This window comes from Cryptomeria japonica, chromosome 10, assembly GCF_030272615.1.
Source record: "Cryptomeria japonica chromosome 10, Sugi_1.0, whole genome shotgun sequence".
Lineage (NCBI taxonomy): Eukaryota > Viridiplantae > Streptophyta > Pinopsida > Cupressales > Cupressaceae > Cryptomeria > Cryptomeria japonica.
Genome location: NC_081414.1, coordinates 203,581,435 through 203,605,689, shown reverse-complemented (window position 1 = coordinate 203,605,689; position 24,255 = coordinate 203,581,435). Strand labels below are relative to the sequence as shown.

General features: G+C 37.0%; 1 protein-coding gene across 1 annotated transcript; it reads left to right on the top strand.

The window, feature by feature from the left end:
* Positions 1-917: 917 nt before the first annotated feature.
* LOC131031442 (MACPF domain-containing protein CAD1) lies at positions 918-24,255 on the top strand. Its single transcript, XM_057962560.2, has 6 exons — positions 918-1,948; positions 2,876-3,114; positions 3,453-3,648; positions 4,003-4,186; positions 22,723-22,886; positions 22,975-24,255. The coding sequence occupies exons 1-6, from the start codon at positions 1,691-1,693 to the stop codon at positions 23,611-23,613; spliced, it is 1,680 nt and encodes a 559-aa protein (XP_057818543.1). The 5' UTR covers positions 918-1,690; the 3' UTR covers positions 23,614-24,255.

The window sequence follows — 24,255 nt, the reverse complement described above, 5'->3', positions numbered from 1 at the left end:
AGAAACTTTACTTTTGACCATGTCTTGAAAATGAATGAAGTCATCAAGTAGCTCTTGACCATCTACTAATGGAGTTGAACAATTTAAATGAAATCTATCACAAATCAAGCCTCATTGAATACATAGATCCCCCACTAACAACTAAAATCAAAATTCTACCCCAAATGAATAAAAACCTCTTAATCCTTGACACCAAATTGTAAAAAACTTATCCCCTCCATTCCTTAACATTGAGCTAAAGAAAATTTACTTTTGGTCATATCTTAAAAATGGATGAAGTCATCAAATAACATTTTATTAATGAAGTTGAATAATTTAAATGAAATCTACCATGAATAAAGTCTTGTTGAATACATAGACCCCACACCAAAAACTGAAATAAGAATTATATCCCAAATGAATAAAAACCTCTTAATCCTTAACACTATATTGAAAATAACGTACACCTTTCATTCCTTAATATGAAGTGGAAGAAATTTTAGTTTTGGCCATATCTTGAAAATGAATGAAATCGTCAAGTAACTCTTGGTCTATATAATTCAAACAAAATCTACCATGAATCAAGTCTTATTGATTACATAGACCCCACACAAAAAAAAAATCAAATTTGTATGAATAAGAACCTCCTTAACACTAAATTGAAAAACTTACCCCAAAAAACTTTACTTTTGACCATGTCTTGAAAATGAATAGCATCGTCAAGTAACTTTTGATCTAGTAATAAAATTGAGTAATTGAAATGTAATCTACCATGAATAAGTCTTGTTGAATACATAAGCCCCACACAAAAAACGATATAAAAAAGGTATCCCAAATTAAAAAAAAACTTTTAATCCTTCACACTAAATTTACAAAAACCTACCCCTTCAATCCTAATATCATGAGGAAGAAGTCAGATTATTCCTACAAATAACGAGCTGTTTAGTAACTTGCACCGAAGAAATGATGAAGCCAGCGAATGGTCAGCAGGGCGGTTGATGTGATCTTGACGACGGAAATTGGAGAATAAAAGAGGGAAGGTGCGGTCTGACCAGATGATCTTTTTAAGTTTTTTCGCCTCACTTGATTTGGCCAACCTTCCTTTGTTGGAAAAGCCCACCAGTTGACTACACTAAATATTTCTTTTGCTCTCGTAAAACACGAATCATTGTTTACGCGGGTCAAATGACCGGTTCAGCCAGTATCCCACGCTTTCAGGGTCAATGCTTGTGGGCTGTGGGCTCTAGACTGTAGACTGTAGTTGGAGTCGATCAAATCAAACACAAATACAAAAGAAACAGAACAACCTAACAAAAATCGTAGGGAGATGCTTGTAACAAATCGAACCAAAAAGATCAACTTTCTTCTTTTGATGCAGAATTAAGCAATGGTGGGCTAAGGCCGTTGAATCCTGCTCCCTTGCTTTTACAATTTTTTTTCTGTTTGACCCATATGATAAAAATTGGGCCTTGTTGCCTTTTTTGCCCTTTTTTCCAAGCCTTTTACAACTGTTGTTCTTTTGACTAAAAACTGTGGCTTTGCGGTTCATTATCATTCATGGGAATTGTTACACAGCTGGGCTCTCACTGCTCTTGCCCATACTTTTTCCCCATAAGCGGCCTCTGAAGGATCTATTTATTACAGGGTTTTGTGAATAGTGCTGTTGATGAAGTCTTAGTAGGAGAAAGAGGATGGTCGTTGTGGCATTGTTATGGAGGAGAATGCGGCAGCCTTGAATACGGCCTTAAATGCAGTGCAGGCCTTGGGGCGGGGTTTCGATGTCACTTCTGATATCAGATTGCTGTATTGCAAGGGCGCAGCGGCCTCGCGGCTTGTAGTTATTGAGGAGGAGAAAACACAGGATCTGCCGGTCGCAGAAGGTTTAATTGCACCCAATGTGCCCGTCGAAGTTACTTGCTCTAGCGGTGAACTTGCAAGGCATCATACTGGCGTTCTCGATTTCCATCAGGTAAGCGCAAATTCAAATTCTTCTCATTGACCCCTTTGGATTTTTAAGTGATTGGTAAATTCGGCTTCCATGGTTGCCTTCGGCTTTAGATATCATGACTGGAGAGAATCTCTTCTGTTAAATTCATCTCCAACTTGCACACTGGGCCTGGCCTGTTGCGGATGCGCAAGACTTGTTAGTTGGATGTGGTATTTCCCCCAATTTATTATTTTCCATTGATTCCAACTTGAGGAATCCCTGATACCCTATCACTTGAACTCATTTCATTTTACACAGCCCCTTTGGATTTTCACTGTCATACCCTACCACTTGAACTCATTTATTTTACACAGCCCCTTTGGATTTTCATTGTCATACGTTTTGTAAAGATTTCTCTTATAACTTGGATTTGCACTACCCTACGCAGTTGACTATTGAGAAAGCATCGTAGATTTCTCTTTATAACATGTTGTGGAGATTCTATTCAAAATTAGCAACATAAGATCCACCTTAAAGAAAGAAGCTCGAGTGGCTTGTATTTTTGGCCCGGTGTTCTTGTAGAATTCTTGACGCATCCTCTCACTCTTGGAAACATGTATTTGTGGTTCCATAGACTATTTTGATATCCTGGATGCATTTTTTTTTTGCTTTATTTCCTTGAGAGTGTTTTGTTTGCAGTGTCCCAATTATTTAAATGTTTCTCCACCAGGCTACTTAATAAGTTTAAATCCAACGCTTTGCGTTTCACTACCAACAAGGAAAGTCTTAAAAGTTAAAGCGGTTTCTGAAGCATTAAAATTCTTCTTCTTCTTTTCTTAAGTTGTGAGTGCAGTTTAGTGCACACAATCGAAACACAGTTAAAATTCCCAAGTAGGGTTTTATGGTAAATTTTTTAATTAGGAATATGAGTTCGATGAAGGTTTTGACGACATTGCTGTAATATTGTAGATGGCCGAGCATTTCAACGAAACGATGTCTCTGTCCGGGAGGACCCCTCTTGGCAGCTTCAATTCTATGTTCAATTTCTCTGGTTCATGGGAGTCTAATGCAGCAGCCACCAAGAGCCTTGTAATGGATGGGTTTTTCATATCATTATACACTGTTCAGTTGAGAAAATCTTCCTTGGTTCTTTGTCCTGAAGTCAAGCGTGCTGTTCCAAATATGTGGGAGCCGTCCTCTTTAGCAAGGTAGTTAACATATTTGATTTAATTCTGGAATATTCACGCGCATGAGATTTTTTCTGTGTACAATTTGTGTGAACATCTTTACGCATCGTCAGATCTTTACTCCTTTAGTAAGGTAGTTAATTGCTGAAGTCCACAAAATGGAAAATTTAGGTATTTTAAAAATTTTGGTCATGACTGTTTCCCTCTAATAAGGGCAAAAATCAAAAGTATTTTAATTTCAAGCTCATTAAATGTATCCGCACAGGCATTACTTTATCAACCTCTCTTAGTTGGCGTTGTAATTCCTTATAATTTAATAATTAAAAGTTACTAATTGTCAAATGCTGTGGATTTTCCAGCTTCATTGAAAATTTTGGTACCCATATCATTACATCTGTGACAATTGGTGGTAGAGATGTAATATATGTCAAGCAGCATCACTCATCTCCTTTATCTTCCATGGACATACAAAAGTATGTGAAAGACATTGCAGACAGAAGGTTTTCAGCGACAGATACTTATGTTGTCTCTAGTGCAAGCACATTGAAGGACAAGGTAAAACACGACAATTTACATACTTTTTAGACCTCCTTGGATTTTGCTTTAAATGTTGATGTCTTGTAAGACTAGATTTTGCAATCTATGACCATGGTGGAACTACATTAGCCGGCAGTGCAGATTTATGACTCTAGTCTCTTTTTCATGTAACAATTAGATTAGTGTTCCAGAAACAGCAAATGATTCACACTTCACAGTCAAAAATTCAAATACTAAATGTTAATTGGTTTTCGGATTTTCCTTAATAACCTTAATTTATAGAAAAAACATTGCGTCTATGTACATGATCTATAGCCATATAAGATAATCTATATTTAACTGGATGTAATCATCACAAACTTTTTGATGCAGGATGTTACAGTCATTTTTAGGAGGAGAGGAGGTGATGAACTTGTTCAAAGTCACAAAGACTGGTTGAGTACTGTTCCCTTGGCTCCTGATGTTATTAATATGTCATTTGTTCCTGTAACATCATTGTTAGATGGAGTTCCTGGAAAGGATCATCTCAGACGTGCTATTGATCTCTACCTAGAGTGTAAGTTTTATTATTTTTGAACCTTAAGGAAGATTATGGAAATGTGGCAGGACCTCCACAAAGACAAGTGCTATGTCATATATATTGTTAATTTTTTTTTATGTTCCCATCGCTTGTCATTGCAATCATTCAACATGATCATAGGTAAAAAAAAGAAATGCTAAAACAAGATTGTATGATGTATTAAGAAGCTATATTTCACAATATAAAACCCTGAATCTAACAGTAAAATGATTCACTTATCTTTACAGCTGATAACAATTTGCAAAGACAGGCAACCTAAATACAAATTTACAGTCTTGAAGTTGGTGAATAGACTGTGTAAGGATACTAAAGTAACAAGAAAGCAACAGGGCACCATGTTAAATGTTTAGAATGTGTGAATATCTTCAATGTATTCTGCTAGCTCTAAATAACCATTTTGCTTACTTATCATACGTAGCAATTTTATTAACTGTTCAATCCTTTGTGAAGGCATGTTTTATAAGTCTCACTTTGACCCTGCTGTAACCTAACAGACAATCTGAAGCGAATCTGACATTTGAACAGAAATATTAAACTGCTAAAAATTCTGAACTTTAATACAAAATGTAAAACTATAGATTCGCTTAAAAGGAAAGTAGAAAAAGTATCTGCTAAAAATTCTGACTCAAGGTATGAAATCTAACATTACAGAATTCTGCAAGGAATGTAGCAAAAAATATCTTACATAGGATAAATAATACGAATATTCCTTCTCTTTTCTTGTTTTGACTTTTGAGCATCTTATAATATGTTGAGGAAGGTGCTTAGAATCTTTCTTTGGGACAAGTAAGATGGGATTAAAAGGATAGGGCTTTGGAATTTCTGACTTTACGGATTAAGGATGCTGGTGCCTGAGTATGAGTGTTAAGAGCAATAGAGGGTGATGCTCAGTGTATTGAGGGCATTAGAGTCCCATTTCAGCTTAATGACCTGATTGGCAATGACAAGATATTCGTGATTTCAGGCTCAGCTCTGCTTAAGATAATATGCTCTGCAGGGAAGTTAGTGTGTAACCTCAGACAGATATTGTGGAATTATTAGACAGATTAGTGGAATTATGAGCAGCAACCAGGGCATGTATGTGGTGACTCAAACTTGTATCAAAAGCTAAATAGCTCAGCGGAGCCTGCTTATCAAGATATTTCTAAAATGGTTTCTGAAAGTTGCCTTTTTAGAAAACAACTCATTGGCTTAGTACTAATTTGGAGAGATTGGAGATGGATTAGTAGAAAGGTCTTCTACAATTGTGTGATAAAGGCCTTGTGTGAATTGGTAAGGCACACCTCCAATCTTTCTTTATGTTTCAATGAAAGATTTGAAGGGGGGATACAGATCCTGCAGTGTGTGGAGGTGTCAGACTATTTATAAATCACAATCTTCTTTCAAAGTTCAAACACAATACGTTGGGGGATCAATTCTCCTCCAAGGTTTGGCTGTCAATATGAGGCTTCAAAAATTTGACAGTTTAGGTTCTATTTGTAGCCATAGGCTAAAGAGATTAAGCTGTAGAACATGTCTTTTAGAGACATCCAACTGTCAAATTTTCTTGGGCGTGGTTTCAGGTTGATTAGAACTATTTTTTCATGAGCCTCCTTCCTTGGAAAGGCCCTCTCCTTGGGGACACTTGGATTATTGGATATAGCTGTAAAGCATAAACGTTTATGGCGTGTAGTTCTATTGTCCGCTATTGGATTGTATGAAGCAAAAGGATTAAGGTTATTTACATGAGGATCCTACCCCTTTTGGATTAGGGGAATCAAGGTTGTTTAAAGTAACTTTAAACAGGATTTGGTTTTACTTATCAAAGTGATGTGATCCTCTACCTATTGGGGCACATGCTCACATGTTTACTTTTCAGTCTTTTTAATCTCAAGACTAAGACTTTACTTATAATCTTGTTGTTAGATTGATGTAGCTCTTTGTCCCATTCAGTAATAGATTATACATTCTTCAAAAACAAAAGAAATCTGCTAAATAATAATTTTTTTATACTCTGTTATAAAATTTCAATTCAAAATGACCAAGGCTGATGTATTGTTTTATTCAGGCATTGAGAAGAATTTGATCTTTGAGGCTTTAGTGCAGAAACTGGAACTAAAAACCCAAATTCATTCTAAACCATATGCACTGGGCTGGCTCTATATGGACACCGAATTGCAAGTGACAAGGTAGTGAAAGGTCAAATTTGCCATCATAGCAAGCTACATTGAAGAAGTGGAATGTGGTGTTGTGCCACTCAGTGTCTGTAAAGTAGTTTTCATGGTCCCTATTTGTGGGTTAGAAATGCTACATTTCTATGAAAATGCATAAATATATTTAGATAAAGGATTGGAAACCTTGATCAAAGCTTAGAAAAGGAGGTGGAAATTTCCTCTTGTATCTGCCAGTGAGGTCAAGAGGTTGATTGATGCAAGCAATATGTTCCTGATGCTTATTGTCAAGCTCAAATTTGGAGAAGTGAGTACAGAAATTGGGACTTGCAGTCTGTGCTGCATTAAGGGGCAATGGAAAGTATAGATGAAATCATATATCATTTTACAGAAGCTTTGCAGAAAGTGAATGGCATGAAATATTTGATGTGTTACTCTCAATTTTCCAACATAGAATTGTATGGATAATTGCCCTAAAAATCTGAAGAAATAAAAAAGCAAGTGCAGGCTTAATATAACCAAGTACCAAATGCCAAGTTGTTTGCCTTGTGAATCACGGATTTATTGCAGGGAACTCAGTAAAATTATATGCCAAAGTGAGCACTGAGCATGAAATTTTTGATGCTTTACTGTCAATTTCCCAACATAGAATTGTATGAACAATCACTTTTAAAAATCTGAAGAAATAAAAAAGCAAGTGCAGGCTTTATATTACCAAGTACCAAAGGCCAAGTTATTTGCCTTGCGAATCACAAGATTGATTGCAGGGAACTCAGTAAATTCACTATCAAGGGTAGATGTCCTTTCACAAGGATTAATGATCTACTTTATCAATTGCAACCTCCAAATCATTTCGGGAATTTGGATTTAAAATATGGATATCAAGAAGTTTAATGAAAGAAGAAGACATATGGAAGGTTGCCTTCAAGACCAAACAAGGTCTATGTGGGTATTATTTAGAAGGTTTATTTGGAAGGTTTGCTTGGATGATATAGGTGTCATAAATCGTACATGATCATTGCATGTGAGGACGTTGGTTTATATCCCATCTCACTCCCACTATTAACCACTGAATGTGAGGAAGTTAAGTACATATATATTAGTGAGGTTGTGCCAAACCAGGTCAACTGCCTCCTTTGTATGAAGTTATATCTAATTGTGAATGTGGAAAAATTATGTTGCTCTGTGCCTTCCATGCTAGATGATGATGAATGTGTTACATTCCATTGAATTCTCAACTCCTGATGCTCAAGAAGAGCTGGACAATGATGTTGGTATAAAAATAGAGGTGAATTAAAATCTTCAAGGCAAAATCTGTAATATAACATTTCTATGAGTGCCCCATTAAAGGTCAACTAGTTTTCACGAAGTTAAAGGTTGCAATCAGTATATAATGGCATGTGCCATATAGCAAGTGACCCAACGGCATTACTAGCAAAGGTGGCGGAAGTCGTGGTGCTGTGGGGGGACGTTTCCCCCAAGTCCCCAAGTCTCGGAAATGTCCCCTTACAAGGGATGTGGGAATTTTGGGGGGAGATGCGTCCCTGTGGAATTGTCAATATTTTCCAGGAATCAGACACAACCAAATTCAAACTTGCTGAGATTCAAAGAAGGATGAGTAAAATAGTCTTCTCTCTAGAAGACTTGTCACTGGAGCAATCTCTTATCCATGAGCTAGCTGATTTTTAGTTAAAAGAGGAAAAGATCAAGTGAACAATGGTTCAATAGGGTGGCCAAAATACAAATTCTTTCATAAATTTGTATTCAATATCCATTCTATCCAACAAATAAAATGGCAGATGGGGTTGTCGTAGACATACTCAATGATTCAATAATACATGCTGCATTTTTCTTTAAAGATGTTCCCACTAAAATTCATGAGTCAATGTTTAGACAAATGGCACAACAACAGGTTGTATGAAATGTTGCTGTCTCGTAGCAAATGAAGATAATGAGACAATCCCTGGGCTGATCACAAAGGAAGAGATTGAACAAATAGGTTTCCCATTTCAGCTGGATAAGCACTAGGGCTTGATGACTTTGTGGTTCTTTTCGATCTGCATATTTGGGAGCTTATCAAAGGTGAACTTATGGATGTTATCGAATGATCTTGCCAGTATAAACCAATTCTACAACACACGGACAAACCAAATTACAATACATGAACACAACCAAATTGATGTCATTCTTGTGACTACCACTTCACAGGAGAAACTTTGTTGTATGTCTGTCTAGTTATGATGCTAAGATTGTTCTCTGAGTTGATTTTACAAGAAAATTGTCTGTGGGATGCTAGACAATGCCCTTGATCTCATTTTTAAATTTTAATTTTTTTAATTTAAACCACAATGATGCTAGGAAAGAAAGAACAATGAACCACACCAATATACTAACAAAGTTAACCCTGACAATAGCACTGGAGCTGTATTTTGTTGATAAAATCTGCTGGCATACATCAATAGAGGAATAATAATACTAATATGTGTTGGAATACATCAATAGAATAATAACAGTGGAACTAATTAGAAATAAAGGACCCTGTGGAAGGTCGTTCCTTGAATTAGATACTGATGCTACTGCTGAATTTACTACAGCCTCCCCGAAAATTAATTTACCAATAGAAAAAGAATGCTTTCACTTAATGCAATCCTTGGATGAGATCGTCCACAAGAAGCCAGAAGGATTCTGTCCTCTAATATTTGGATCTAAGTGTTTTTATATTTGAATTTGTAGATGAGTGCTCCATGATGTAGCTGCCCTCTCTCGGTCTGAAATTTGCATAGAATGAATACTGCAAGGTTGGGTGGCCTCTATTTATATGTTGACATGCTCCAACCACTGGATGCCTAACTCAAGTTTTAAGAATAAAGATTATTATTATTTGATATGACACTAATGTCACTTAATAATCAAGCACCACATAACATGGAGCTAGTATAATAACATTAAATTGTCCAAGTAGCCAATAAACCATGACCTCTCATCAATATATCAATCATAGATTGAGAACCACTTGTTAGAAAGACCTGAGATAAAGCATTGTGAATAGTTGTTTTGCAGTTGAATCCAACAATAGGTTACATGTCATGGTCCTATATTTGTTATTCCTCCAAAAGCCCCCAAGAAATGGAAACAAGTTTTCCCCAGGGCACTTATAGTGGACATGTACACTCAAAAATCTCCGAGGGCATGAATAATGTTAATAGTAAAGAGGTCCCTTTAGGGTAAATTCACCATGAGGAGACCAATGGTGAAGGTTATGCCTCCAACCGATTTGGCTAAATTTAGGAAACGGTTGAAAACTCATAAAAATACTATGGACAAATGAACAAAAACAATTCTCGCTATTATGTACTTTTCTAGCAATCACCCTCACCCACGAAGAAGTATAGAAATGGGCTTGTGGGTCTCGCATGTTTTGATGGAGTGAAAATAGGACATTACAAGTCTGCCCTTCCCAAAATTGTTTGCCCACTAGCAATGCAATGTTGGATATTTAAGTATCTCTAGCCCCTCCCATGTAGCATCCTCTATGAATGGGCTCATCCCATGGACCAAGTACTCCATGATGGTTCCATTCCACAATCTCTTCTCTTGTCTCTCACTAGTGACATTTGGGACCAATATAAGTTTTCCATTCTTGTCAATGTGTGCCATGAAGAACCTGACTCCTTGCACAAAAGCATCTTCAATCCATTCAAGGTCCACAACAGGGTTTGGGCTTCTTCCACAATCTTTTAAATGATATTTGTTTGAAGTTGTGTTCCATGGAACATCTCTCCAGCCCTCAAACTCCAATTCTTACCCCTGCCGCATTTTGGGTATGGCAGGATGGCATAGGACATCACCTGGCCATCCCCAAAAATCATTGAACTCTGGGAACATTGCAGAAATGGGCCATGGCAGCGAGAAATGCCTAGGGGACATATGGCCATCCTTGTGGCAGCTGGGGACGTTTGAGATGTCCTCAACTGAACTGGTAATGGCCAAACATCCTTGATGCCAATAATTTGTTTTCTAATGTTTAAAATTAACGAGTTGCCTAGTTAGAAAAAATAATTTTTAAAACTATTTTCATGAGGTCATTGGTTAATCATGGTTTCCTCTCCCCTTGAATCATAACTCAAATAATGTGAATTTTTCACTTGAAGCTGTCACTCATTTGTGTTTCTGTCACGGTAAGTAATGCCTGTTTCTGCTGTTTGAATACTGAATCTGCCTTTATTCCCTGCTCTTCTGCTGCCTTAATCTTGTTCTAGAAGGCTGCTGCAGATGATTTGTGAGAAGAAACACAAGTCTTGGTGCCTAAATACATGAATATTACATTGTTTTAAATCAACTCAGGTCGGCTCTGTTTAGGCCTAAAAAATAAGTTGGCCCAAAATTTGAATTTTACTTGCTTGTCCAAAAAATTTCCTACAGGAGACAACAGGTAACATGACAAGACTGCCTTGATTAATAGCTGCCAAATTGACTGAAAGCAAAGCTTTGTAGGGGTACCAACAGTCTTATAGCTGTTCATATCAAAGCAGTATCAATCTTCATGTGTCCCTACGACAACTCATATATCAAAGCAGTATCAATCTTCATGTGTCCCTACATACATATATAGCTGCCCCCCTGCTGTCCCTCAGAAATGGATCTTGGATTGACATCCTCAAAATGTGCCCCCTGCCATCTCACCTTCCCCATGATGCCATGGAACGTGTTTTGAAGTATTGTAGTTGCTCTTGAAAGGAGGTCAATCTCGATCTTGCGGCTGCATCATAATTGAGATATTTTGTATCAATTGATTCAAGCAGCTAATAAATTTGTGCAGAAAGATCCACTTATCAGACTTGAGCCTGAAAATCAAATCCATCCAGAAGAAACCATTTGGATTATTTTCTTCAAGAAATACTCAACCAATTCTGACCTCAGCAGATTCAATCTTATGATCTGCTTCTGACATTCCTTTGCAAAATCTCGTATGGACTTTAGAGCTCACTATTCTGAAACTTTGAAAGAAAATTTCTTTTTCTACAGATAGAATGGGAGGACCTAATGCCTCACAATCATGGTCTACACTCTACACTCACTTCATCAGCTGACCTTTTTGCATCATGATCTATTGGTTGACAGATGCATTCCACAGTATCTTCAGCAAGTAGAGTTTATCCACAAAAAAGTGCTTCACCAGCTCCTATGGTCCTTCCTGTTTCGAAATATCACGTGAAGATACATAGAAAACAACAATTGGAGATTCTAATGTGTGTTTTACATGAACCTTTGTAATCAATGCCCAAGGCTTTTTACTGTATACATATGTCCCATGTAAGCAATTTTTTGGAGAAGGTATGTCATCTACAGATATAACTTCCCATCTTATCATAAAGCATCTAGATGCCCCTAAAGCTTCTACTTTAATTGCTTGTGGCGAGTCTTTTATGTCTGTAATTACTTGTGGCGAGTCTTTTATGTCTCAAGTATCATGCCAATTGCCTGTGACTTGAACTTCAGCTCTATGGAATGATGATTCTGGGAAAATTAACCAAGAGAATGCAGTCACTCTATACCCAAAATTATGTGTGCTTCACTCAAATCCAACAACATAGAAAGTCATCACACATGGTATAATTAATTGATCACCCAAAGATAACTTGCGCTTCCGGATTACCTTGATGCATGGGATAGTGAAACCATCAGTGATAGTCACATCGAACTTTAAGAAGTCCTCTAAATTCAATCCCTGCTTAGCCTTAAAACCCTCATCAATAAATTGTGGGTAGATCCACTATCAATGAGCATGATAATCTCTGATCTGGATAACTATACACAAATCCCGAATGGATGATATCATGGTGCCCCTGAAAGAGCGGCAAGTGTGCCTTTGTTAGTGCCGGTTTAATCCTCTACCAACTGCTCAAGCTCATACACAACAATTTGTTCCTTGGTTGCCTGCAGCTGTTCTGTTTCATCAGTTTCACAACTGGCCTTCTAGTCAGGTACCACCTTAATGTAATGGACCTGGCCCTGGCCCTGGCCCAGACATCTATGACTTAACTCGCAAAGCTCCTTGCACATTAATCACAACTTTTTTCTTTGAAGTTCATTTCTAGTTTGCTCATCAATCTTTTTAGCTGCTGTGGGTAGAGATGTAGCTGTTTGTGGATAGGAATTAAATCTCCTGTCTTGCTGTGCTTTTTGAAAAGTTCCTCTTTGCTGCTCAATGGTAGCTGCTTTGGTTGAGATGAAAATTTGTACCTAAGCATAGAAGGCTCAAGTTTCATTGCCCCCTTTATAGCATCTTGTAGTGATGAGGGTGCAAAGGTCTTAACTAGACCTTTAAGGGGGTCAAATAAACCATGAATAAAGAGAAAAGTGATTCTTCTTTCCAAATCATCGGGTACCATAATTGTAACTTGCTGAAATTCTATATCACATGACTCTGTTGAAGTATACTGTTTGATTCTAGCAAGTTCCTTATATTACTCCTCATCATTCTGCTCAAAGTGGTCCAAAATTCTCAGGTTGGAATCATCCAATGTCTGCACAGGTCTGTGTCCCTGTGTAATCAATCTGTGGTGCCACCAATTATAGGCAACATCCTTCAAATGTAATGTAGTGAATTGTATGGTATCTTCTTCTGTCATAGGGTTGAGTGTAAACTATGTAACTTTTGCAACCATGCCTGAGTATATATTTTGTTGTTGCTAACAAAAGTAGATGAATTAACTTTAAGTATATTCGCTTTATGGTACAATCTCAACTTTTGCAACCATGCCTGAGTAGATATTTTGTTGATGCTAACAAAAGTAGATGAATTAAGTATATTCGCTTTATGGTACGATCTCTCTTTTTGTCATTTTGATGGCTACCATGTGCTCTAGTACACTGATATTTTTTCCTAAGGATCTCCAAGAAGTTGACAAAAATTACCACAGCCTTACTCCATAAATAGTGTCTTAACTACTTCGAAGTATTTGTCTCAGAATCTGATCTTTCACTCCTTTATATAAACATGGGCTTAATGGGTTTTAGAATGGAACCCATTTGACCAAGCATTGCTCAGCCACATGAAGTTAAAGTTGGATTGTTGGCATTGACAAAACCGGTCAATCTAGAAAACCGGTTTATGTACTAAGGTTTGTCATTGATGTCCAACACTTACCGGTGAAGACACTAACTGGTGAAGAAGTATAAGGTAAAGTGGCGTTGCTTTTCAGTAAGCAATAGTGAATGGAAACAACATTGATATTGAATGATCAAAGGTTACTTCAGCTCAAGGTAAAATACATTAAGTCAATCGATCTATCATTTAGGAAGATCGGTCACTTTGGTGATGGTAAAGTTACAAAAGGTGACTCGGGCAAGAAAACTTGTTTGCTCCAACCAACCGGTAACTCACTGGCAAACAGGGGATAGACATGATGCTAGCACAACAAACCGGTAGTCAAAGAATGAACCGGTAAAGTAAGAAGTGTAGTTACACACCGGTACACCGGTATGACAGAAGGAAGACAGGCGATCACCATAAATCTCGGAGCAATGATCAGTCATTTAGTTGCAGTGGCAAAGAATGAGTTGGTAAGCTTGTGTCTACGCCAAATCATTTGTTGTTGGTAAAGTTAACTTTCAGTTATCATGCAGTCAAGCATGATTACATGCGGATTCTCTGGTTTGCATTTATTTGATTGAACTTGACTCAGAAGTTTCTATCCTTGGGAGATGTGGTGGCAAAACTAGTTGAACACTTGGCGGAATTGTTGAAAGGCACGCAGAGAAAGAGCGGGAGAGTTTGAATTTGAAATCTTCCGAAATCCTTGATTGATCAGATTGAGGATATGCCTGAAGGTGTTGACATAAAATGTATAAAGAGTTCTGGAGCTCTTTCTTAAATTTTTGATCGTGAAATTTGAAACAAGTAGACCTTGCTAAAGGCGATCCAAGGTGAAGAATAGAGTGAGAGGAAGTGCTAAGTGGTGTTAGCACAGTTGAGTGTGTATGTGAAGCAGATCGACTGAGTGCAAAGTTGACTGATAGAGAAACGGTTGAGTGCAGAGCCGAAGGACAGACAACTGACTGAGAGCAGAGTCGAAGAATAGTGAACAAGCAGAGTGTAGAGTCGAAGAACAGTGAACAGGCAGAGTGTAGAGTCAATGAACATAAGATCAGCAGAGTGCAGTGCAGAGGGACAAGTGACCGGCAAAGTGAATAGCCGAAGGAACCGGTGTTGTGCAGAGAAGTCACAACCGGTGTGTATTGAGTGACATGCATATTGAGATTTGATCAAGCTATCAGTAGCTAATTTAGCAGATCATCCAACTGTTGCTTTCTAACAACTGCAACATAAATCCCTTAACTGGGTGGACTTTAACAGGTCCCATTGTATAAATCCCTTAATCGGGTAACATCTTAACCGATGTTCTAAGTCCTTTAACCAGGCTACCTTTAATAGGGTAAAGGCACTAACCGCCTTGTTCAAAATCCCTTAACCGTGGCACCTAACAGTGTCGTTGTAATCTCCTAATAGGGATGGCTCTTAACCGGATGTACTCCAGAAGAGTACAAATTTTGTGAGTTCCTACTCACACCGTGGTTTTCTCCCTATTGGGTTTTCACGAGATAACTCCTTGGTGTCAACTTTTCATGCTTGCATATTTTACTTCAGTATTTAAGTATATTGTTGGATTTTAGATGAATGAAGATTTAAGATAAAAGTTAAATTGTGAGAATTTGATTAAGTGCTGATTCACCCCTCCCCTCTCAGCACTGTTGGGACTAACAGTTAAGCTCCTCCCTCTTTGAAATGATTAGTAGGGTTTGTATTTTGCAAAGGAATGGCAGTGGGCATGTTACTTTGAAGCTGTAACATTTGTGTCATTGGAATTGTCATTCTTTCTTGACCCCGTTGAATCTCCATCATGATATTCTAAAATAGATCCTGTCCTTTCCTTATTTGTTGGAGTTCTCCCATCTCTGTCCATGCTTCACAGGTTGGCAGGAAATTGGTTCTGATACCAATATGTTGCCCTTGATCTAATTTTTAGTTTACTTTTTTTTTTAATTAAACCAAAATGATGCTAGGAGAAGAAGAACGATGCACCACACTGATAAACTAGTAAAGTAAACCCTATAATAACATTGGAGCTGTATTATATTTATAAAATTTGTTGGAATACATCTATAGAGGGATAATAATAATATTTACTAGAATACATCAACAAAATAACAATAGTGTGGATTTTCCAAAAAAATAAATAACAATAATGTGGAACTAATTAAAAATCAAGCACTTGGTAGATTATCTTTCCTTGAATCAGAACTGGTGTTGCTCCAGTTGCCCCAAAAATTAGTCTGCAAATAGAAAAGAGAATGTTTTCAGTTCGATGCAATCCCTAGATGGCGTTGCCCATGAGAAATTGAAAGGTTTCTATCCTCTCATCTCTAGATCCAAAGGTTTTCATAATTGAATCAGTAGATGCGTTTTGCCTAATGTAGCCACCCTCTCTAGGTTTGAGATAAGTGAAATGAGCATAGAATGAATGCCTCAAGATTGGGTGGCCTTCATTTATTTGTTGACATGCTCTAAACCCTAGACACCTGCCTAGCTTAAGTGCCAATAATGAAGATAATTTTAATTTGATTGACACTAATATGACTAATAATCAAGTACCACATAGCATGGTGCTAGTATAATAAGATTAAATTGTCCAAGAGCTAATCAATCATGACCCCTCATCAAGAAATCAATCATGACCCCTCATCAAGAAATCAATCATAGCTTGAGAATCTCTTGCCAAATGACGTGAGATAAAGCATTATGAACAGTTATCAATGATAGCTTGCAAACTGCTTTCCAAAAGACCTGAGATAATATTATGAATAGTTGAATCCATCGACAAGTTGCATGACATGGTCCTATCCTTGGTAGCCCTCTAAAAGCCCCTAAGAAATAAGAACACATTTTCCTCAGAGCACAAACCTCTACAAATAACCATCTCCAAGGGCATGAATAATGTCAATAGTAAATAGGTCTCCTAAGGGTCAAACCTCATGAGAAGACTAATGGTGAGGGTCCCACATCCAACTGTCCTCCAAAATTTTTAGAAAATACCACTAAAATATAAGAAATGGTCTAAAAGTCTTACAAATACGAGGGACAAATGAAGCATACCAATCCTTATCGTTATATACTTCTCTATCAATCACCCCTCGCCCATTGAGAAGTGTAGAAATGGGCTCAAGGTTCCCACATGTGTTGATTCGGTGAAAAGAGGATATTACAAAAATGGAACTAGGAAGAATCAACTTATTTCGAATCATATACTTGACATTGACACCTTAACAAACCAAAAAGAGGCAAGGCTTGTTGCATCACATTTTAATCAGTATGGTTCAAACTTAAATTTCTCTAGATATGGATTATGTAGATACAAGCTATTTACAATAGTTTTGATAACAATTGGCACTGAATCCACATGCACACAACCTTGGCTTCAAATAACATAAGACAGTCCAATCTTCAGCAATGATCACCAAGATTTCAGTGTTTTCTTTGGTCCACTATTTTGGGCATTGATGATTGATAATTGGCATGGATGTTCCATTGCACAATTCATCACTATGAATCCTCTCGTTCGACATCTTGTTCCCAACAAGTTCTATGCTTAATTGAACAACATAAAGTCTGCAAATTAAGATGTATCTAACACTCTATGAGTTTATACCACTCTATGACTGATATCCTCACATCACGCATCTATTGACAGAGATAACTCGTGTTCACTTCTGCTTGCTCTCTAGAAATGTTGCAATTAACAAAGCTTAAGCTAGTGGATAAAAATAACAACATAGATGAAGATAGTAGAAGAGATTTAGTACTGGGAAACCCAACCTGGGGAAAACTCCAGCAAAGAACCTACAATTATCAAGATCAGTTGTACAAGCTGCTTCTGTAATGAGGGCCACCAAGAGCACCACTCCTGCATGGTGACACTTGCATTTGTTTTGGAAAACTCGCTCTACATTGAACCTTCCAATCTAATGAAACATGGCAATGGACTAGAACCTTTAATGTCCATAGACTTTGTAGGTTTGGAATGCATTTTTCAAATGAACTTCTCTGTCCTATTATCTGTGTGAAAACATATTATCCAAGGTGTCTCTTTCATAGCACCAACCTAAGAAGTGTATTTATGCTAGAGCAATACATGAATTAACAAGGGCCACCAAGAACTCCACCCCTGCACGGTCACACTTGCACCTGTTTTAGTAAACTCTCTCTGCATAGAATCTTTCAACCTAAAGAAACATGGCAAGGGACTGCTATATTTAATTGTCAATAGCCCTAAGACTTTGTAGGTTTGGAGTGTTAAAATAAAAATAGTATCTTCTATAATGGCCATCTTCTATTCTTAGTGGTCATCTTAGTTGACTAATTTAGCTATTTAGCTTTTTAGTCGACTTATTTAGCTTTTTTAGTATGTTAAGTGAAACTATTGCTTCTTATTAAAGACACATAGTTAGCTTTTTATTATTAAGCTTTATTTAGCTTTTTAAGCTTTTTAGCTTATTAGTTTTCACTTAAACGACTTGTTCTTAATTTAGAACGTTGTCTTGTAATCTCTATATATACCCTTGTATATCGTTGAATAGATAATCCAATTATTTGAGCAATCAATTTTTCGTGGTATCAGAGCGGGTCGATGGGGTTTGTCAAGATTGGGCGAATTTTTTAATAAAAAATCATTTCGTAGGCCTTTTACTTGGAATTTATTCCAGAATTTTTTTAATTTTTTTTTTATGAAGAAAACAATTCTGCAATTTGCTTCACAATTAGGGTTTGCTGGAAGAAATTTTTTGGTCAAGAATTTTTTTTTCAAGGTCGCATTTTTGCAGATTGTGGTTTTTGCTGTGCTAGGGTTCGTGGTCAAAAGTTTCTATTGCAGGTCTGGTTTGCATATTTCTCTGGTCAGATTTTTGATCGGTTTTTTTTCCAGCACGCTTGCGAAACACATCACCAACGGCCCGTGATTTTTGCGTTTCATTTTAATGCAATTTCTGCATAATAGCGGCAAGAGGGCGGCAACGGCTTGTCTGGGCGTGGTTTTTATTTGCACCCACCGTGTTTATTTGTGTGCTTGATCTGCGTCAGATTTTGTTTTATTTTCTGTCGGGATTTTGGCTTCTGTTTTTATGTCGGGGGTTTTCTTGGTCTACCTGTGTTCTTTAGTCGTTTGGCGGATTTCCACGATTTTTGTGTCGGCGACTATGCATTCGCTTCTTTGGCGGGATCTTTCTGCGACAGTTTCCTACGGATTTCGTGCACTTTTCATGTGATTTTTGGGCCTTTTTTCAGCTTCGGATTTGTTATTGTGGCTGCGACAATACGTTTTTTTTTTTTTAGTCTGGGTTTCCATTCTGCAATTTGTTTTCACCCGCGCACACGATTTTTGCGATTTGTGTTTCTGGCTCGTGGGAGGGTTTTTGGATTCTTCAAACAGTGACCTGACACCTACAACTAGGATTTTATAATTTTTCCATAAAAATTATTTGGCGGGTTTTTAATATTTTTCCCTTAAAAAAATAAAAATTACTGATTATTATTTTCTGATTTTTTTCAGAAAATTTTCAGGGTTCAAATTTGTAGGAAATTTTAATTTCTGGGGTTTTCAGCAAACCTCGAAATTCGCACATTGGGATTCGTGCCTTGAATTCCACTCCAGGGTTTCTGATTCTTTGTGTAGCTGCTTCTATTCTGATTTTTAAATAGATTCTTTAGTTTCGTGCCTTCATTAGGTTGACCTCGCTCAACCTCGATTTTCGTGATGGCATCTTTGACCAACATCACGTTGAAACACAGTCAAATTCAACAGCTGCAACAACACCTAGAAACAACGTTTGGTGACAATATTTGAATATCGTTGCCTTGATCAAAGTAATTTAGGCCAGACCTCTCGTTCTATAGGTCCCAGGGTTTCACCTTTTTTCCCTTAAAAATTGTTCACAGGGTATAGAATTTTTTCCTTAAAAATCTGTTTTTGATCGATTTTTCTCCTTAAAAATCATGCTTTGTTGCAGCCAGTTTTGGGTCGCACTGTTAGGGCGAATATCTGCAACCGTGGTATCTTGTAGTTTGTTTAGGAGTTGCTGGAGCAAACAGTGCTCAGTACTCTTCTCCAAAAGGGTTTACTGATTTATTTTTCAAAATCATGGTTTCAGGCTTCAATAAAAATAATCAGATTCAGGCTTCAGTAATTCGCGTGTGCCAGATCTCTAATTCACGTGTGAGGGCTACATTAGCTTGGATGGCTTTTGGTATTCTTGGTCATTTACATTCTTCTTGGGAGGGTCTCCATATCGGCAGAGTGTTCTTTGCATTTGTGATCATAACACCTGCAGTGTCTTTTGTAGGGTATTGAGTACGATGACCATTATGGAGGGTGTTAAAATAATATTAATATCTTCTATAATGGTCATCTTCTATTCTTAGTGGTCATCTTAGTTGTCGACTTATTTAGCTATTTAGCTTTTTAGTCGACTTATTTAGCTTTTTTAGTGCGTTAAGTGAAACTATTGCTTCTTAGTAAAGACACATAGTTAGCTTTTTATTATTAAGCTTTGTTCAGCTTTTTAGGCTTTTTAGCTTATTAGTTTTCACTTAAACGACTTGTTCTTAATTTAGAACATTGGCTTGTAATCTCTATATATACGCTTGTATATCGTTGAATAGATAATCCAATTATTTGAGCAATCAATTTTTCATGGAGTGCATTTTTCAAATGAGCTTGCATCTCTTCTATCATTTAAGTGTAAGCATATTATCCCAAGATGTCTCTCTTATAGCATCAACCCATGCTGTATTTATGTGAGAGGAGTACAAGAACCAACACGAGGTAATATAATGTCTTCCATGTGAACAAATGTAAGGAAAATCTATTCAACTCCTCTGATGTGCCTTCAGTTATATGGAATGAATTTGTCCATGGTGAAAAGTGTCAGTCATGTCTTGTTACAAGTATAATAACTTCATATGCAGCTGAATCTGTTGAAAAGTTTGATTGTGGTCATATCGTTGCCTACAGACATTTCTTCCATGTTGTCACCTCTTCTTCATCTGACTCTGCATAAGGATCCACTACAGTATAGTTGATCTCTCAATTGAATTTAAGTGTTTGTCCAAACAACTTTGGATGAGTTGAAAATGCCAACCACTTCTTTCAACATAAGCATCAAATAATTTATAAAGTTTGATGTACACTTTGTATAGGCAGTCATAGACATGTACCTACCAGCATTGGAGGTTTTGCTCACCAAGCGTAGAGTCATTTATTGCGAACTCAGGTGCAACTTGGTACACCAATTTTCTTGGTGCTCATGTGTGGAATATCTTACCATCATGGCATGCTTCCTCTAAAGGAGAAAGATGGATCTCAGCAATAGAGATAAATTTTTGATCAGTTTTATTATAATAAATAATGACCAAGTAAAGATGACTTTCACTCGTTATGTGATCCAAGAACTGTGCCTGCTTGGCTATATAGAGAAACCAGAATTTCTAATTTTTGTGTTATAATATTGCTACTATGAACATATAATTAAAACATTAACAATGATCAGACCAGACACTAAATGTAAAAAATGTGGGCACATTAAAATATACTTTATTCTGCATTAAGTCTGAAACGATCGTGATAACATGGCTAAATAATGCCTTGCAAACAAGAGCTAATGACTTGCATACAAGAGTAAAGGGCTTTAGATGAAAAATAGCTGCATCTCCTGTAACCTTTTGCATATCAACTGCCTTCTAATGAGGCAAATACCTGTATATATAGTTGATCGCACCCCATGATTGCCTCTTTACAGTCAACTAAAAAGGTGCCACATATATACAGTCAGCTAAAAAGTTGCCACATATATCCATGATTCGCAACATGTTTATCATGGAAAATGATGCATCTCTTTTACCTACGGTCCTTGGCATGTCCATCCCTCCTTTGATGCATGTTTTGCTAGTCTCTTGGCACTCTAGTTTTTGGTTCTATATAACATTATAGTTGTATATTATAATGTGATATTTATAATAATTTATAAATATTATATTGCAATGTTCAATATTATATATATATATATAAAATTAATTGCTATTTCATAATATATTAATTTAGTTAACATTTAATGAGATTTACAAATATTTTTGTATATAAAAAATATGTATGGTGTTTCTCCTGTATATATATTAATGATCTTTACATGTTTTTACTATACCGACAAATCCAAAAGAAACTCAGCCCCCAAAATGTGTTTGCTGGATTGAAACTGCCCAGAACGGTAACTTTACCGAAAATGAAATGGGTTACAAGTGAGTTATTGGAGTACTTTTATGTTCCCAACAATCAATGCATGGAAGCCTGAAAAGGGACTTTATTTTGGAGTAGATAATATAAGTAAAAAAAATTACTGCACGAAATTTAGAATGTGGGTTCCATTTGTCAAACTAGTTTTTTCTGTTTTTGTTGGATCAACATTAGATTATAAAGAGGTGTGTAGTGCCTCATAGTAACGTTGGATTAAGATGATCATGCCAAAGCTTAAGTGCAGCTATGGAAATTCGGTAAAAAACACGAATTGAAGAAATCAGGCTTAATATTGGATGCAGGCTTAATATTGGATGCAAAGAAATGGCCCCACTAGGACTGCTGAGGATTAATGTGCTTTGCTAACATATCTATGATTGTACCATAAAACAGCTCTGTCAGATCATCAAACATAGGTGAAAATAGCTAGTAAAGGGGTTAATGGTGCCAGCAATGGACTGAGAAACATGCGACAGTGATTGTCTTCATGACTTTGGATTGAAAATTATTATTTTGATCAGATAATATGCAAGCTGGACAGTTATAACCTATACATGGTATAAATTCGACAGACAATATTTTCTAACATAAAGTAGGTAGCTCATTATTGGAATATGATTATGGAATCTGGGTAGTGCATTTCGTAAGTTTATGGTGACAAAATGCTTTGGGCTTGCTGAGGGGGTAATTCAGTGTATTTTGTAGTCATTTTCTATTACATTCCTATTTTGATCATCCCATTCATTTTCTGGAATGTGGGATTGTTTGATGTGGTGCTTATCTTCAATCAAGCCCATATTTTGATTAGTCTCATGGTTTCATATGGTAACCATTCTTATTCCTCGTTTGCATCCTTTCTTGTTTCTTGAAGCTCTTGCTCTGTTTAGCTTTCTTCTTTTAAGTTTTGCCTCTTTGGTTCAAGAATTGTCTTCATTGTTTTATTATGTCTGATTAACAATTTGAAGTTGTTCTTTATGAAAAGTTCAACTCACACACAAAATTTTGTAAATCATATGCACAGACAAACCCCCAATTGAGGAACTTCAATATTTTCTGGACTTCCAAGTTTCTCGTGCATGGGCTCCGCTTTCTAGTGATTTGCCAGGACAGGAAAGGAAGGAACCAGTATGCCCTACACTGCAATTCAGTTTGATGGGGCCTAAACTTCATATTAGTACAGCCCAGGTGAGTTACTAGTAAGAAAGTAGACTTATTATAGAGCTATCTTTTGTGATTCTCTTGTTTTGTTTTTAACTTAAATGGCAGTATCCAGGTATCTGTTGGTCGAAAACCTGTGACTGGACTTAGACTATGTCTTGAAGGGAGGAAGCAAAATAGACTCGCAATTCACTTACAACATTTAATTTCACTTCCCAGAATCCTACAGCCACACTGGGATGTGCATATTGCAATTGGGCCCCCCAAATGGCAGGGACCAGAAGAGCAGGATAGCAGATGGTTTGAGCCTGTGCAATGGAAGAACTTTTCCCATGTGAGTACTGCTCCTGTAGAGAACAGTGAAACATGGATAGGAGATCTTTCTGGGGTTTATATTGTCACTGGAGCACAACTTGGGGTATGGGATTTTGGGCAAAAAAGTGTTTTATACCTTAGGCTTCTGTTCTCTAAGGTTCCAGGTTGTACCATACGAAGATCAGTCTGGGATCACTCACCATCATCTCATCAAAATGTTGATGTATCTTCATCAAACCAGTCGGCAGTGAAGATCTCAGGCAATACGAGTTCTGGGTCAACAGTGCTGACAGGAAAGTTGGCAAAATTTGTGGATGTGACTGAGATGACCAAGGGGCCTCAAGATATGCCTGGCCATTGGTTAGTCACCGGTGCAAAGCTGGGGGTCGAGAAAGGAAGGATTGTATTGCGTGTAAAATATTCCCTCCTAAATTACTAAGGTAAGAAAGATGTGAAAAATCTTTGCATGTTGATAAATGAAATATGCCACTCATTTGGCTGTACAAGGTTGTATACGGATGTAGAAAACAGGAGCATTTCCCTTTTATGTAGCAGAGTTTTTTAAAGAATTTCTGCTCAGGAAATTCTTTTCACAGGTGACCGTGCGATTCACTCCATGGAGTTTCTTAATGTTAGTTTCATTTGTTTCTGTCCGTCAAGGCTTCATAACAGAATTTTTAATTCGAGGGTTGTATTCTTGCATACATTTGTATATTGCTGTTAACAAAAGGTCCTGATGGACTATATTGTGATTTTTTATGGCACTGATAGGAATATGACAAAGCTGTGCCGGCAAATTTTTTTGCATTTTCTCTTAGCAGTGATTGCTTTCAAGTTTCAACCATGAAAGAAATCTGCTATCGTTTATATTTGGAGGTATGCTGAAGATGCTGTTGTAAGAAAGTCGACAGATATTGTTCTTTGTGCAGAAAGAAACATAACCTGTCAGGCTGATATCTGTCTCACAAAATATTTTGTTGGATATCTTGAATTCTTGAATTTAATTTTATTGATCTTCATGCAGAAATTTGTTGTCTAGAATCTCTAGATAAAGAAATTCAAAATCTGTGTATTTGTGCCA

Coding starts and splice junctions, on each gene's coding strand:
- LOC131031442 (XM_057962560.2), top strand. CDS start 1,691: ATGGAGGAGAATGCGGCAGCCTTGAATACGGCCTTAAATGCAGTGCAG. Junction 3,649..4,002: donor CAAGCACATTGAAGGACAAG/GTAAAACACGAC, acceptor TTTTTGATGCAG/GATGTTACAGTCATTTTTAG. Junction 4,187..22,722: donor TATTGATCTCTACCTAGAGT/GTAAGTTTTATT, acceptor TCATATGCACAG/ACAAACCCCCAATTGAGGAA.